Consider the following 16,712-nt stretch of genomic DNA (forward strand, 5'->3'; position numbering starts at 1 on the left):
TCGTGTTTATCATCAACTTGAGTTGGAGGGCGAACGTTAACGGGGCGGGGCAAGCATAGGGAACAGCGGGGAGCCGTTGGTGGAGGGGAACGCGGGCGGTACTAACAGTGGGCAGGGACGTGGCGCGGGTGGAAACCTGAGATCTCAAATCTGATTTTCTTTTTCTAGTCAGGAGGCTTGATTTTTTTAGGGGGCTGAGAATGGAAAGAGAAAGGAGAAGGGGGTCTAGGATTAGGTTTTGGGATATTTTGAAATGGGGGCTGAGAGATTTTGGCATCTCTAGATGCACCCTAAGCCCTTCTTATGTACATATTACATATTAATATATATATAATAATATATAGTATATATAATGTATGTATATATATATATTAATATATATATATATTAATATATATATATATATATATATATATCATATATGTATATATATATGTTCTAATAAAAACCTAGAGAACTAAAAACCAATCCTAACCCTCCAATCTATTTAATCCAATGGCCTATATTTCGATGGCAGAATTGAAAATATACACAAATCTAATACACATCAGCTGTAAAAATTAATGTGAAAATGGTAAAATTAGAACGATTCACTACAATTGTGGCTGGCAACATTGGAAACTGGAGATAATGATTAAAACAAAAAATACAACACGTCCTTTCACTTCCCCATTTCTCTCACTAACTAACTTCCCGCTCTCGGTAACTCACTTCCATCTTCTTCAAGCTTTGATATTCCATCTTCACATGAAGTACACGACAACAGTTTATTAAAAACCATCCTAACCATCTTCCATCTTCTATGAAGCTTTCATCTTTCATCATCCATCTTTGCAGGAAGAACACAGCAACAATTCAGCGTTGAAAACAACATTCTTTGCAGGAAGAACACAGCAATAATTCATCTTTCATCAAGCTATAAAATTTTAAACCATGAAAAGATTTCACCTTTTACAGCAAAAAGTTACGATTTTTATGGTAAAAAACAAACACCTCACATAACTGAATCTGGATTCACTGCAGTGAATCGAGATTCACTGCAGTGAATCGAGATTCACTGCACTGAATCTAGATTCACTGCACTGAATCTAGATTCACACATGCGTGTCTTCGTTTTTCAACTGGTTTCTTCAAAAAAACAGGAAACTTTTCAGACTAAAAGGTGAAATTTTTCACCTTTTACAGCAAAAAGTTACGATTTTTTATGGTAAAAAACAAACACCTCACATAACTGGATCTGGATTCACTGCAGTGAATCTAGATTCACTCATGCGTTTATGCAGTGAATCTAGATTCACTGCAGTGAATCTAGATTCACTGCAGTGAATCTAGATTCACACATGCGTGTCTTCGTTTTTCAACTGGTTTCTTCAAAAAACAGGAAACTTTTCAGACTAAAAGGTGAAATTTTTCACCTTTTACAGTAAAAAGTTACGATTTTTTATGGTAAAAAAACAAACACCTCACATAACTGGATCTGGATTCACTGCAGTGGATCTGGATTCACTGCAGTGGATCTGGATTCACTGCAGTGAATCTAGATTCACACATGCGTGCCTTCGTTTTTTCAACTGGTTTTCTAACTGGTTTCTTCAAAAAATAGGAAACTTTTCAAAAAATTGGAAATTTTTCACCTTTTACAACAAAAAGCTACGATCTTTAAGGTTAAAACTAAAACTTTTAGACGAAAAATCAAACAAATTTCATAAACTTACCATTAAAACGTCAAAATAATTTAACGATGACAAAGGTTGAAGACGGTGGTTGAAGATGAAGGTTGAAGATGAAGGCTGAAGAAGATCGTTGATAGAGATGCAGTTGAAGGCAAACGTAGCATTAGATAAGTTGGGACGAGTTTTGGAGAGAGAGAGAGTTGCCGTGACTTTTTGGATAGGGAGATGTTGAAGAGAGACAGAGAGAGAGAGAGAGAGTTGCTGTAATTTTGGAGAACTCAACACATGCATTCATTACATCTGACAAGTGGCTGTTAATTTTACCTGATTACCCTTATGCAGCTTTAATCTCAGCCATTGGATGAATCAGGATCCAATGGAGAGGATTGGTTTTTAGTTTTTAGGATAGTGAGGTTTTTATTTGAACCTCTCCCTATATATATATATATATATCATATATATATATTATATATATATAATATATATATTATATATATTATATAATATATATATATATAATATATATATAGTATGATATATTGAATAGATATATATTAATATAATATATATAATATATATATAAAGAGACGAGGAGAGAGCAAGAGAGAGAGAGAGGAGAGAGAGACGAGATCGGGTATGGCTTGTGTAGCGCAAGTACAAATTTTGTGCTTTGTAGTGAGATAGGGGATAAATCCCTCACCATCATCTAAAATGGGGCCCAAATGTTACATGTTGACGGAGCTGATATGGGATATCGCAACTCATTTGAAAGTGAGTGGGGGGAGATGTGATACCGTCACTACAAGCAGTAAACTTTTGTGCTTGGTACCAAGCATGACCTATTTTTCTATATAATATATATATATTATATATATAATATATATATATAAAGAAAAATGAGTATTTTTGCGTACGCAACACATTGTGCTTGGTAGTGAGGTGTCCTATTTTTCATCTCACTTATTCTATTCCACCACTTCCTAACGCCATATAAATGTGGCTCCTGATTTTAATTACGTGGAAGGGTAAATATGCCGCCTCCACTACAAGCATAAAAAACTTATGCTTGTACCAAGCATACCATTTCTCTCTCTCTCATACATATATACTAATATAATATATTTAATATATATATATATATATTATATATATTATATATATATATCATATTATATGATACTATATATTATATGTATATATATATATATTGTATATATATATTAGTATATTATTATATATACTAAATATGTGTGTGTGTGTGGTGCGCGCTGCAGCGAGCGCCAGCGTGCGGCGAGATATATATATATACATAACTATATATATATATAAATATACTATATATATATATATTAATAATATCTATATATATATATATATATATATATATATATATATATTATATAGTATATATATATATATATAACCAAAAATTATATACAATCAAGGTAAAGGATTGCAGCACAGCGTGTACATTATCTACAGTGCAGCCTCCTTTTACTCTAGTGTATAGGGTAATATATATAGAAATATGTATCTTCCTTTTGCATATGGCATCACCACTCCCTTTGACAGCATCTACTAATTAGGAACTAAATTTTAAAGCCATATTTCGACTTGGGCGTTTTCGGGGATATTCGGTGTTGTAGTCATATCAGTAGCTATTAGCGAAAAGAAAACCGTCAAAAATAACTAATCAGAAAAAGTAAATTCTCGTAGGGAGAAGCAAAAATAACAAAGCTATTTTTCTCCTAGAATCTTAATCCTCTGTAAATGATTAATGTAGGCGTTTAAAATTTCATATGGGTTCTCGCACGCAGATCGAGGCAAAATGTAAACGATAAGCGTCATCATTCAAGTCAGGAAAGGATTATCCAGCCCCTTGGAAGTTAACGAATGCACAAAGTGAGTCAGGGGAGTGTACATGTCAAAGGAATGACGAAATACGCAATACAAGTCCGGAGAAGTCAGAAAGTGTCAAACACCTCAAAGTGGCCCGTACAAAGAATTGAAATTTTGACCATGATACAATCCTAATATGGAAAAATTAAAAAGACAAAAGTTGGAGGTCTCTTCGTCAGCTTTCTAATTTATCTTGAATGACCTCATTCCGAGGTCGGATGATTGAGTTAAGGCCACTACAGTAACTCTAAGTTACCAATTGGTGACTCGCGCTACAGTGACTCATGACCCATGCTACAGTAACTTTGGCCCGTACTACAGTACTGCTGACCTATGCTATAGTAACTCTGGGTCACCAACTCCTGATCTATGCTATAGTAACTCCGGGTCACCAATTCCTGACCCGTGCTACAGTACTCCTAACAAGTGCTATAGTAACTCCGAGTCACCAATAGGTGACCCATGCTACAGTACTTCAGACCCACGGCCGAGCGGGCCACCACTTGGTGGCCAGTGGCCGCGCGGGTCATTGTGGTCTGTCCTGCACCCAAAACCGTACATAACATGCAAAACGCGTATTTTGATGATTCTTTCGGGATTTCTTCGTTCCAAAGCTTCCCAACTGATTGGATATCCTTTGTTCTTATCTAAATACCCTGCATCCGAAGTCTTATAAATACAAACCTAGGGACTTTTTGCAAGAGGATGAATTATTATCAAGACAAGGAGGTGCTGCCGAGTTGGAGAGCAAGGGAACATGAATTTTAGAGGAGGCTAGCTGATCTTGGCGAAGTTCTTCAGTATAAAGAGGGAGAGTTCGAGATATTTGAAGCCCCGTCTCCCCTTTTCTTGAGATTAGGCTTGGTCTTAATCTCGAGAAGAGTACTGATTTTACTTGGTCGATATTAGTACTTCAGCGAATACTTCCTTGGTGAAGTAGGAGCTCCGACCAATTATTCTGTCAACCGGATCCAATCCGTAAGCGGTCCACGGATAAACCCTAGTACAGGTAAAGATCCCACGCAAACAAAGACTAATAAATAGGATCTGTGTGTTGTTTGAAGGAGATTGTAATTTTTATTTTCATTGTGTAAAGAACTTATAAAAAGACTAACTGATCTTTTTGAACTTATTGTAACGAATAAAGTTATAATGAGTTATACAATGAAGAAAACAATTTCTGAACCAAACAATTAATACCTAGAGATGGGGTGTGCTAAGTTAATCTTTTTTTATGGGATTAGTTGTTCCCTCTTTAAAATAATTCAGATCAAATAAAAAAACAAATATGGAATAAAGAGACCAGTCCATACTGTTTTAAAGTAGTATCTGGATTGTTAAAAAGCAAGAGCAAATTTTCATAACACTTACGTCTCCTTTAACAAACATGTGACTTTGTTATTTTCTTCTTATTAGATTAGATTAGATTAAGCATTGAATATTCATGTGTAAACATAGCATCATATCAGATAAAATAAATAAGAGTGTTAGGTTTAAAATAGTAGTTTGGGTCAATATCTACTAGCAATAGTTTTTGGATTAAAATTGATTCATAATTTATGCTTAAGACCCATTAGCTCTAGATTGTACCTGATTACCCCTAACAAATAATATTAGAGTTATGATTGTAGCCAAGTAAAAGTGAAGTACAAAGAGGCATTGTTCTATCTGACATCATAATAAACCCCAAGCAAAATCTGTTAGATAGTCTCATTCCAATCAACTCCTTTAGATGGACTAGGTCAATATAGGACTACCTCCAATCAACGCTCTTCGGACTCTGACTTCTCCACAAAATTGACCTCAACGCCGCCGAGTATGAAGAAGCTACCCCAAGATTAATAAAGAAGGGCGATTAGGATTCAAAAACTTGCTGTGATACCGCATTAAAATAAAAGAAAGGGAGAAAAAGTTCTACCTTATATTTATACACTTAATTTAAAGAATCCCCATGCTTAAAGAAAGGGTTAATTACGAACATACCCCCGGAATGAGCTGTATTTGGCTCCTAAAATAGTTAAAAATAATTGTAGACCCCCTTGAATGAATTGTCTTTGCCTCTTAAAACAGTTAAAATATTCGAGGAGGTAGGTAGACCTCAATAGTTGTATTGAAAAATATTCCTTCAATTGTTTTTCTTTATCTTTATCTTTATCTTTTTGTATTTTATTTTAAAAGAGCACAAAAGTTTAGGAAAGAGGTGTATTCACATTTGGGTCAACACTATATATCATTATAAATAAGGCTACAGAAGGGCTTTTACCTATTTCTATTCGCAATTATCCCATGAAGAAAAGTATCTTCCATGAATCAATCTTCAACTTTTATTGTATCATATATGGAAGATTTTTGTGGGAGACATTTATTTTTTATAATTAACCATGTGGGTAGTGTGTTAAAGCTACCAAAAAAAGTTTACATGTTAAATGGAAAAACTAATGGAGGGACCAATTTGAAAGAACAAATAGGTTTTGAGGGACTATAATGATTTGAAGGACTTAATTTTAACATAGGTTTAATTGCACTTAACTACCCTATAATTTCCCCCATTTTGCACTTATATACCCTCAATTGTTTTTGTCGGCACTTGCATACCCTAAAACTTCTAAAAATTTACACCTTAATGCACTAAGTTATGCTAACATGAGAATTTCCTTCAAAAATTCTCATATGAAACTCGCATACCAATTTTAGAGTATTTTAACTCTTACTATTTGTTAAATTTATTTTAAACCTATCCAAATGCTATTTTAAATAGAATTTCGGTAGGTTTAAAATAGAATCACAGTAGATTTAACAATAAATTTAACAAAATTTAAGGGTTAAAAGTTCTAAAATTAGCATGTGAGGGTATGAGAACTTTCAAAAAGAACTTCTTTGCACAACTGAGGGTATTAAAGTGCAAACTTTAAGATATGTAAGTGTTGCCAAAAATAAGTGCGGGCATACAAGTGCAAAGTAAAGGAAATTATACGATATTTAGGCCCAATTAAGCCAATTCTTAACTACAGTTGTATAATTATTTGTGTATACTAGGAACTTCATAGTATCATATGAACCTTGGTCCATGGCATTAAATATACATCCAAGAAATATCAGCCCTTAGATTAGTGTATGAATCACAAAATTTAATTATCCAAGAATTGATATCATGTAGATGCACATTTAATGTTTTGAATTGTCCTAGTTGGAAACTACCTTGAACATTTTATTGTCTAATATTTTTTCTGCGCACACTAGTATTAGAGGTTTGCAAAAGTTGCATTTCTCACAACAAAAATAATGGATAATTGCATATACTGTAGGATTCTAGCCCTATCGCAGTTTATTGTGGATCTTTATTAGGCTATGTGATTATTGTTAGAAGCACACCATGAATATTGCTTCACGAATAATCACCAGCTATTTGTGATGTGTAGAAAATTAAATACAAAAGATAGAATGTGATGATTGTATTCATGGTTCAGGTGAGGATGCAATAAACTAGAATTAGTTGTAATAAGATGTTTTTAGATAATAACAACAAGTTTTAACAATTGAAATAGATCTAGTTGGTTACACTAAATATTCAAAAAATTTAAATCTTCCAACACTCTTCTGTTAGAACGTTTACGAAAATTGAAATAGATCTAGTTGTTTTTAGATAATAACAAACTCTTATTTGGTTCTAATATTGGTTTGAGATAATTTAGTATAGGTAAATAGAGGTATGGAACATTTACGAGGCGAAACGACATGAAAATTAGCTCAAATTTTGATTTCTACATGTTGACCATCAATGGTGGATGGCGACCTTTGATGGTTCAAGTTCCATCAATGGTGCAAAAGTCCAAAGACATCAAAATCATCGATTGCGACCATCGATGGCCTCTCGACACCATCGTAGCTATTTGTTGGTCATATTATCTCTAACCTCTATAATGTTTCACATATCTCTTTCCTAGCCTAATTGTGAAAGAAAAACTTAGAGAGAAAGAGAGAGAGAGGAGAAGAAGAGGAGGAGGGGGAGGAGGAGAAGTTCTATGTTTTAATTTTAAGAGATCAAGAAAGTGATTGTTGACCTCCCGGTGCCTCATCAATCTCTTACTCACCGCAGACAACGTTATTAGATCATTCCACATTGAGAAGAGTTGCACTTGCATTGATCTTCATCACTGTTTTCAATCAAGCTTCGTATATATATCTTTTTAAGGATGGTTTGTTTTATCGAAAGGGTTGTACGATCGTTTTAATTAAAAACTTAATTGATATTTGATTTTGTATTTTTTAAACTTCCTTTACAACATACTCAAGCCGATTGAATTGAGAGTTAGGACTGGTTAGGGCTAGGATTTACTCATTATGAAGAGTTCGTTTAGACGACTAGTTCGGGAAAAACTAGGGTTTCAATCTTGTAAGCCGACTGAATCGGGGATGTCATTCAGGTGAACTCTTTTTCATAATAAGAAAGTCTCTTCGCTAGACAGGAGAGAGGACATAGGATTGTTTATCCAAACACTGTAAAATCTTGTATTCTAGTTTGGTTGCTTTGGGTGATAATTATATTTCTTTATATCATTTATCATTTGTTAGGGATTCGAAACAATCAAATCGAACCCTTGCCCATCTAGACCTTGTGTTTGAGAGTAGGAAAGTAGAAAAAATCACAGCAAATAAAAAATAAAAAACTTACAGGAAAGTAAACATGAAAGAACACACCAGATTTAATGAGGTTCGGCAATCGTGCATATGTCCTCAGGAGCCACACCACACAATTCTTTGATTAATATTGAAGAAGATTACAATGCCCACAAATAGGATCTAATCTCTCTGAAAAATTCTCTCAAAACTCTCTTTTTCTAATGTCTAATCTATTCTACGACATTCCATATATATATAAAAAACCTAAAACCAAAACATAATAGGAATTCTAAAACCAAAAAACAAAACAGATTAGGAATCCTAATAATCTGTTACCAAAATATATTAAGAATCCTGTTACCAAAACAGATTAGGAAACCTGCTATCCAACAATTTGTTTGATTCTAACTTTGAGTCTACATCCCTTAGACTAACAATCTCCTACTTGGAGACCAAAGCAAAATCAACGAGCTCACTCGAACTCTCCCTTCTTCACAAGCATCCTCCTACACGGAAAAAATCTATTCTTCAATATAATTAACTCGGCGATCCGGCCGATCCTCCTGGTGTGATTCCGCCTTCATCTCCTACACGTGAAGGCCAACGAATGTTACGCACAACTCCAGTTTGTCAATGGTCACTGCTTTCATCAACATATCCGCAGGATTTTAACTCCCCAAAATCTTCTCTAGATGTAACTTCCCGTCCTCAATCAGCGAGTGTATTAAATAGTATCGTATGTTGATGTGCTTTGTTTTGACATGATATACTGGATTCTTAGCAAGATGTATAGCGCTCTGGCTGTCACAATAAAGAACTCCTCTCCCTTGCTTCAGATCTAACTCTTCTAGGCACCCGTTTAACCAAATCATCTCCTTTCTTGCTTCAGTCACCGTGACATACTCAGCTTCAGTTGTAGACAAAGTTATAATTTTCTGCAGATGTGAAACCTAACTCACTTCTGTCAACGCCAAGGTATAAACATACCCCGTGGTGCTCCGCCTCGTATCATGATCACCGATGAAGTTCGCATCTACGTATCCCTACAGTACCAACTCCTTCCTCCTGAAACATAGTAGCTTATTCATAGTTCCTCTTAAGTAGCGTAATATCCATTTCACGACCTCCTAATGCAGCTTCCCTGGATTGCTTGCAAACCTGCTCACAACTCCCACTACATGAGCGATGTCTGGCCTCGTGCAAATCATCACGTACATGAGACTCCCAATAGCCGAAGAATATGGCACCCTACTCATAAACTCTCTATCTGCATCTGTCTTAGGAGATTGCTCTTCAGATAGCTTGAATTAGCTTCCAAGGGGCGTGTTAACAACCTTAGCATTCTGCATGTTGAACCTCTGAAGTACCTTCTCGATGTATCCAGCTTGACTCAACCTCAACGTCCCTTCTGCTTTATCTCTACTGATTTGCATTCCTAGAATCTGCTTTGCTGTACCCAAATCCTTCATAGAAAACTCCTTTGCCAACTGCTTTTTCAAGTTGTTTATCTCCTCTAAACTCGGTCCTGCTACTAACATATCAACAACATACTAACGATATGATAAAGCTGGACTTGAACCTCTTGAAGTATCAATAATGATCTGAATTGTATCTTCTGTAGCCATTGTTCTGCATGAAGTTGTTGAACTTCTTGTATCACTGTCTTGGGGCTTGTTTCAATCCATACAAGCTCTTCTTGAGCTTACACACCATCTCTTCCTTTCCCTCTTCAATGATGATAACATGTTGCTTCATGTAGATTTCTTCATTTAAGTCACCATGAAAAAAGGCAGTCTTCACATCTAACTGCTCAAGGTAGAGATCTTCTATAGCTACTAGGCTCAACACCACTCTAATTATTATGAGCTTCACAACGGGGAAAATTATCTCTGTATAGTTCACTCCTTCCCGCTGTTGGAACCCCTTCACGACTAATCTAACATTGTATCTCTTGCTTCCATCACTCTTCTACTTGACCCGATAGACCCATTTGTTATGGAAGGCTTTTCTTTTGTGTAGCTAGTTAGACTAACTCCCATGTCTCATTAGTGTGTAGAGAATCCATCTCTTCTTGCATCGCATGCTCCCATTGCTGAGATTCACTCACTTGCATAGCCTCCTTATAGCACTCCGGTTCTCCACTATCTGGAGCCTCCTCTGTTCTTCAGTCAGAATTAACTTTGTCACCCCATCTGAAAGTTTCTCCAAATCCATGTACTCGAATCTACCTGTATTTGTAGTGCTCCTCCTACTACTTTGGCTATCACTGGCACTGTCCCTGTTCTTGTACATCATCTCCTCATTGAATATCACATCCCTACTTCCGACGATCTTCCTGTTCTTCTCATCCCAAAGATGATACCCGAACTCATCAATGTCGTATCCAATGAATGTGCACTTCTGTGACTTAGCCTCTAGCTTGTCCCTAATATGGTCATTGATATGAACATATATCACACAATCAAATACTCACAAATGTGAAAGATTTATCTTCTTGCCACTCCAAACCTCCTCTGGAATCCCGTAATCCAATGGAACTGGTGGATCATGATTAATCAAGTAAGCTGTCGTATGCACCGTATCTGCCCAAAATGTCTTAGGAAGACCTGCATGTAATCGCATACTCCTGGCACGCTCAGTCAATATTCTGTTCATCCTCTCTGCAACGCCATTTCGCTGCAGCGTCCCTGGAGTAGTCCTTTCCAAAGGAATCCTATTTAGAACACAGAACCTCTTGAAGTCCTCCAGCTCGTATTCTCTACCGTTGTCTGATCTCAGACGCTTCACCTTCAGATCTGTCTCGTTCTCTACCATGGTCTTCCACTTCTTAAAGATCCTGAACACCTCTGACTTGTGCTTCATGAAGTATACCCACACTTTCCTTGAGTGATCGTCGATGAAAGTTACATAGTATGCCGAACTACCAAGAGAAGACACGCTAGCTGGACCCTATATGTTAGAATGAAATAACTCTAGCTTCTGAGTTTTAGGTGGCCTTCCACCCTTCTAGAAACTAACTCTCTTATGCTTCCCAAAGATGTAGTCCTCACAAACACCAACTTCCATAGAATCGATGCCGATTAGCTTCCCCAGTGAATGTAGAATCTTCATCCCATTCTCGCTCATGTGTCCTAATCTATTATACCACAGATCTATACTCTCTTTGCCAGCTACAATTGTGATGGTTTCATTCGCATGTAAGGTGAGGTAGAGAGTTATTGTTTTACTATCACGGGCAACAATAATAGTACCGCTTGAAATCTTCCACGAATTCCCAGTGAATGTTGAAATATAGCCTTCTGCTCCAAGTTGGCCAACCAAAATAAGATTTCTCTTCAGCTTCGGTACGTGTCTCACGTTCTTAAGATTCTACTTAGAGCCCTTCAACTGTATTTGCTAATCTCCTCTTCCAACAACACTACAGGGTTCATTATCTTCCAAATATACTTTCTCAAAGTCCCCTACTACATAGTTATGAAGAATCTTCCTATTAGCAGTGGCGTGGAACGAGGCTTCTAAGTCGATGACCCAAGAATCAGAATCGCTATCCATAGCGAGGATCAATTCATCCTGCATGAGATGAGCCTCCTGCTTATTCTTGTCCTTCTTTTGTGCTTTATACGCTGAAGACATATGGCTCTACTAACCGCAGTTCCAACACTTTCTTTTGATAAGCCTAACTTTCGAGTTCGACCTCTTCTTAGTTGACTTCGAACGATTCCTGTTCTGATTACCCTTCTTCTGACTTCTGCCTCTCAGCTCGAGATTTAGGACTAAACCTGAACCTTCTAATCCGGATGATTTTCTTCTAACCTCCTCAGATAGGATCATGCTAACAACCTCGCTCAGCTTTAACTTGTCCTTCCCCGGCGAATTGCTAATTGTCGTCGCACAACCTGCCTAACTATCCATCAACTACGATAGAATCAATAGGGCATGCACTTCGTCATCGAACGTGATGTCTACGGAGATGAGTTGATCAACAATCGTGTTGAACTCGTTAAGGTGCATTGTGAAGGAGCGTCCTTCTGCCATCTTGAGATTGAAGAGTGTCTTGACGAGATGCACTTTGTTTGCGGTAGACGGTTGCTCGTACATCTTCGTGAGCAGTTCCATAAGACCCCTGTCGTCTTCTCCTTCAATATGTTGTGTGCGACTATCTTCGTTAGCAACAACCGGATTTGCCCTAGAGTCTTCCTATCGAGTATCTCCCAATCCTAGTTTGACTCTTCTTTCTTCTTTCCATTAACCTTGCCCATCAACGGGCGATACAAGTCATTCTGGTACAGATAGTCCTCCATCTGCGACTTCCAGTAGGCGAAGTCTGAACAGTCAAACTTCTCGATCTTAGATTTGCTTTCCTCTGCCATGGCTCTCTCACAATCCTTCTGGACGAAGCTCTGAAACCAGTTGTTGGGGATTCAAAACAATTAAATCAAACTCTTGCCATTCCAGACCTTGTGTTTGAGAGTAGGAAAGTAGGAAAAATCACAGCAAATAAAAGATAAAAAACATGCAGGAAAATAAACAAAAAAGAACACACCAGATTTAACGAGGTTCGACAATCGTGCCTACGTCCTCGAGAGCCACACCACATAATTCTTTGATTAATATTGAAGAAGATTACAATGCTCACAAATAGGATCTAATCTCTCAGAGATCTCTCTGAAGAATTATCTCAAAACTCTCTTTTTCTGATGTCTAATCTCTTCTAAGGCATTCCATATATATAGAAAACCTAAAACCAAAACAGACCCTCTTTTTCTGATGTCTAATCTCTTCTAAGGCATTCCATATATATAGAAAACCTAAAACCAAAACAGACTAGGAATTCTAAAACCAAAACCTAAAACCAAAACAGACTAGGAATTCTAAAACCAAAAAACAAAACAGATTAGGAATCCTAATAACCTATTACCAAAACAGATTAAGAATCATGTTACCAAAACAGATTAAGAATCATGTTACCAAAATAGATTAGGAAACCTGCTATCCAACAATTTGTTTGATTCTAACTTTGAATCTACATCCCTTAGACAAATATCATTCTTTATTTGTTATATTCCGCTGCATATTCTGAGTTTATGTGAAGAATAGTAGCAATATTCGGCTCAGATCCAAAATGTCCCTGAAGCTGCAACATAAATCTATTAAGTCCCTCTCGGCGTTGATCTGATTTGAGGAAAATGATTAGAGACGAAGAACTAAAATCAACAAATTAATGATGTTAAGTCCCTCTCGGCGGCCGCTATTAAGAAATAAGATAAAGAGTTTGCAGAGCTCACAAAACCCGCTCTGATATCACATAGAAAATTAAATATACGAAAGCAAGAATGTCATGATTGTATTCAAAATATCTAAATTTTCCGACATTATCCGTCAGTCAATGTCTCTCTTTATTGAAGTAAACCTTGTATACATCCATTAGCAGGTTTGTTAAATATATCAATTGGATGAACGGAAGCAACTTTCACGTGCAGGTTTATTAAATATATCAATTCGGTGAACCAAAGCAACTTCCACGACCTTTCTTTATTTTGACTATTTTGACCCACATCTCTATATATACCTCTCTCTTAAGCTTCTACGATATAACAAGAATCTCATTAGCCTTCCTTCAATCCGCTAAAACAAATTCTTTCAATACTCTGCCGAAAAAACTAGCTTATCCACACACAGCAAAGCAAAAGGCATGGAAGGCACAGTTCGTTGCTCTGCAAACTATGTCCCTCTCTCTCCACTGAGCTTCATCGAGCGGTCTGCGGAGGTTTACTCTGATCGGACCTCTATTGTTTATGAATCCATCAAGTTTACTTGGAGACAGACCCGAGACCGCTGCCTCAGGCTCGCTTCCGCTCTCTCACACCTTGGAATTTCCCGCGGCGACGTGGTAACTATAACCTCTCCCGCTCGTTGTGATCTTGTAGTTTATGAATGAAATATCCCATGGACATGTGTGCATGTTAACTCGTATGTTCCATGAATATATGGGTTCTATTTTTGGAATTTTTCTAGCATGCATCACTTTTCTCACAGTGTTAGAATATCGCAAAATATTTCCTTTTAGTTATTTTGAAGTAACATTTACAAGAAAAATAGTGCCTCTGGTTCTAGTTTTGGTAGTTCTTATAATATTCATTATGACAGAAGATGAAATAAATGAAAAACGTACCTATGCTCTTAATCTAGTTGTAATTCTTTATAGAGTAAAGAATGTCAGCTCCACGGTTGACACGTAACTTTTTAACAGCATCGCTATGATTCTTGGGAATGAATCTCATATTTTTTAATACGGAATCTATGGAGATAAACAAATGATATCATTCCTAATAACTAATTATAGACATTCTCTGCAATTAAGGTCATAGAGATCTGTACACTGAATCTTCTTCTATTGCCGAACCAGGTTGCCGTCCTCGCTCCAAACGTCCCAGCCATGTACGAGCTCAACTTTGGCGTCCCAATGGCCGGGGCAGTCATCTGCACCCTCAACGCTCACCACGACGCAACCATGGTCTCCGTCCTCCTCAAACATTCCGAAGCGAAGCTCATTTTCGCCGACCACCAGTTCCTCGCAATCGCTGAAGATGCCATCAACCTCCTTGCACAATCCAACTCCAAATCCCCTCTCCTCATCCCAATCCCAGAACCCTCTGAAGACTACTCTCATTCACCTGGTTTAAACTACGAAAGCCTCATAAAAAACGGAGACCCCTGCTTCGACATCAAGTGGCCGATCGACGAGTGCGATCCTATCGCCCTAAACTACACATCCGGCACCACATCCAGGCCGAAAGGCGTGGTCTACACACACCGCGGCGCCTACCTCAACTGCATCAGTTCCATTCTCTTTAGTGAAATAAGGACTTTGCCGGTCTACTTATGGACGGTGCCCATTTTCCATAGCAATGGTTGGTGCCTGACCTGGGGTATAGCGGCACAGGGCGGGGTCAACGTCTGCCTCCGCGATTTCACCGCAATGACCATCTTCGAGAAAATCACAAGGTACGGAGTTACGCACATGACCGGTGCCCCTACAGTCCTCAACATGATGGCAAATTGTCCGCCTGCTGACCGACAGCCGCTCGCAGCTGGCCAGAAGGTCTGCGTCATGACGGGCGGGGCTACTCCGCAACCACCAGTCTTGGAGAAGATGGAGGAGATGGGATTTAAAGTCGTCCATGTGTACGGACTCACGGAGACCTACGGGCCCGCGACAGTGTGCGAGTGGAAGCCCGAGTGGGACGAGCTGTCGGTGGATCAGCAGGCAAAGATGATGGGGAGGCAGGGAATTCGACATATCGGAATGGAGGCGGTCGACGTCAAAGATCCGGAGACAATGAAAAGCGTCCCGGCTGATGGGAAAACAATGGGGGAGGTTATGTTTCGAGGCAACACGGTGATGAACGGATACTTCAAGGACTTCAAGGCCACGGAGGAGGTTTTTGCAGGTGGATGGATGAGGACAGGGGATCTCGGGGTGAGGCATGCTGATGGGTATATTCAGGTGAAGGATAGGCTGAAGGACATCATAATCTCCGGCCTGGAGAATATAAGCACGATCGAGGTCGAGTCGGTAGTTTACAGTCACCCGGCGGTGCTTGAAGCTGCGGTGGTTGGACGACCGGATGAGTACTGGGGGGAGACGCCGTGTGCGTTTGTGAAGCTCAAGGATGGAGCTTCTGCTGATGCTGAGGAGATTATAGGGTTCTGTCGGGCTCGGCTGCCGGATTTTATGGTGCCCAAGAGCGTGGTTTTCGGGGAGCTGCCGAAGACTTCGACGGGGAAGATGCAGAAGTTTGTTCTCAGGGAGAGGGCCAAGGCTATGGGAAGCCTATTCATGAATGGCGGCGGGAAAATGCTTGAAATATAGTATTCTAAAAGTAATTGTGGATACTGTACAAATGAAGAATTTCATTTGTAATTTGATTTGTTGAACCAAAAAATAAATGGAAGTCTCAGCAATGATATGGGGTTGAGATATGATCAATGTATTATGTTTGTTATATATGAACTTATATTTATTCATTTTAAACGTGTTCCTAATTAATTCTTCTCAATCTTCTAAGAATATTACTAATCATTTCTTTTTGAAAAATCTTGTAAAATTCGTATTCTGTGGTTATTTCAAACTTATGAACTCACATTTGAATTGGAAGTTTTATATTGCCGGGTACTAGTGATCTCGTTTTCCGGATTCACAAGAATATGTTGAAGTTAGAAAGTCTCCAACCACTTTCACAAGTCATGGCTAATCTCTCCTTTATATAGAAAGAGAAAAAGATGGTTTGTGATTAAAGCCTCCCCTTTTAAAATGTTGTTCACGTGTCTATTTATCTCATCTAAGAAAATGATGTGCGGACGAATAACTAATTCTATCCAAAATCGTGTTAGTTTAAAAATAAAAAAATAGGGTAAAACGTTTAGTTTATAAAAGCAAAAAACTCACTATCATTTGCGTAGTGCAAACAAGTAAAAAAACTAATATTTTAACCATTTCATTCAAAAAATAAAATGGAT

The 16,712-nt window shown here is 37.9% G+C and overlaps 1 protein-coding gene across 1 annotated transcript; it reads left to right on the forward strand.

Moving 5' to 3' along the window:
- On the forward strand, positions 13,804–16,227 carry LOC109834327 (probable acyl-activating enzyme 1, peroxisomal). Its single transcript, XM_020402328.1, has 2 exons — positions 13,804–14,082; positions 14,599–16,227. Exons 1-2 carry the CDS (start codon positions 13,885–13,887, stop codon positions 16,063–16,065), a joined length of 1,665 nt encoding a protein of 554 aa, XP_020257917.1. The 5' UTR covers positions 13,804–13,884; the 3' UTR covers positions 16,066–16,227.

The sequence above is a fragment of the Asparagus officinalis genome, chromosome 3 (genome assembly GCF_001876935.1).
Source record: "Asparagus officinalis chromosome 3, Aspof.V1, whole genome shotgun sequence".
Lineage (NCBI taxonomy): Eukaryota > Viridiplantae > Streptophyta > Magnoliopsida > Asparagales > Asparagaceae > Asparagus > Asparagus officinalis.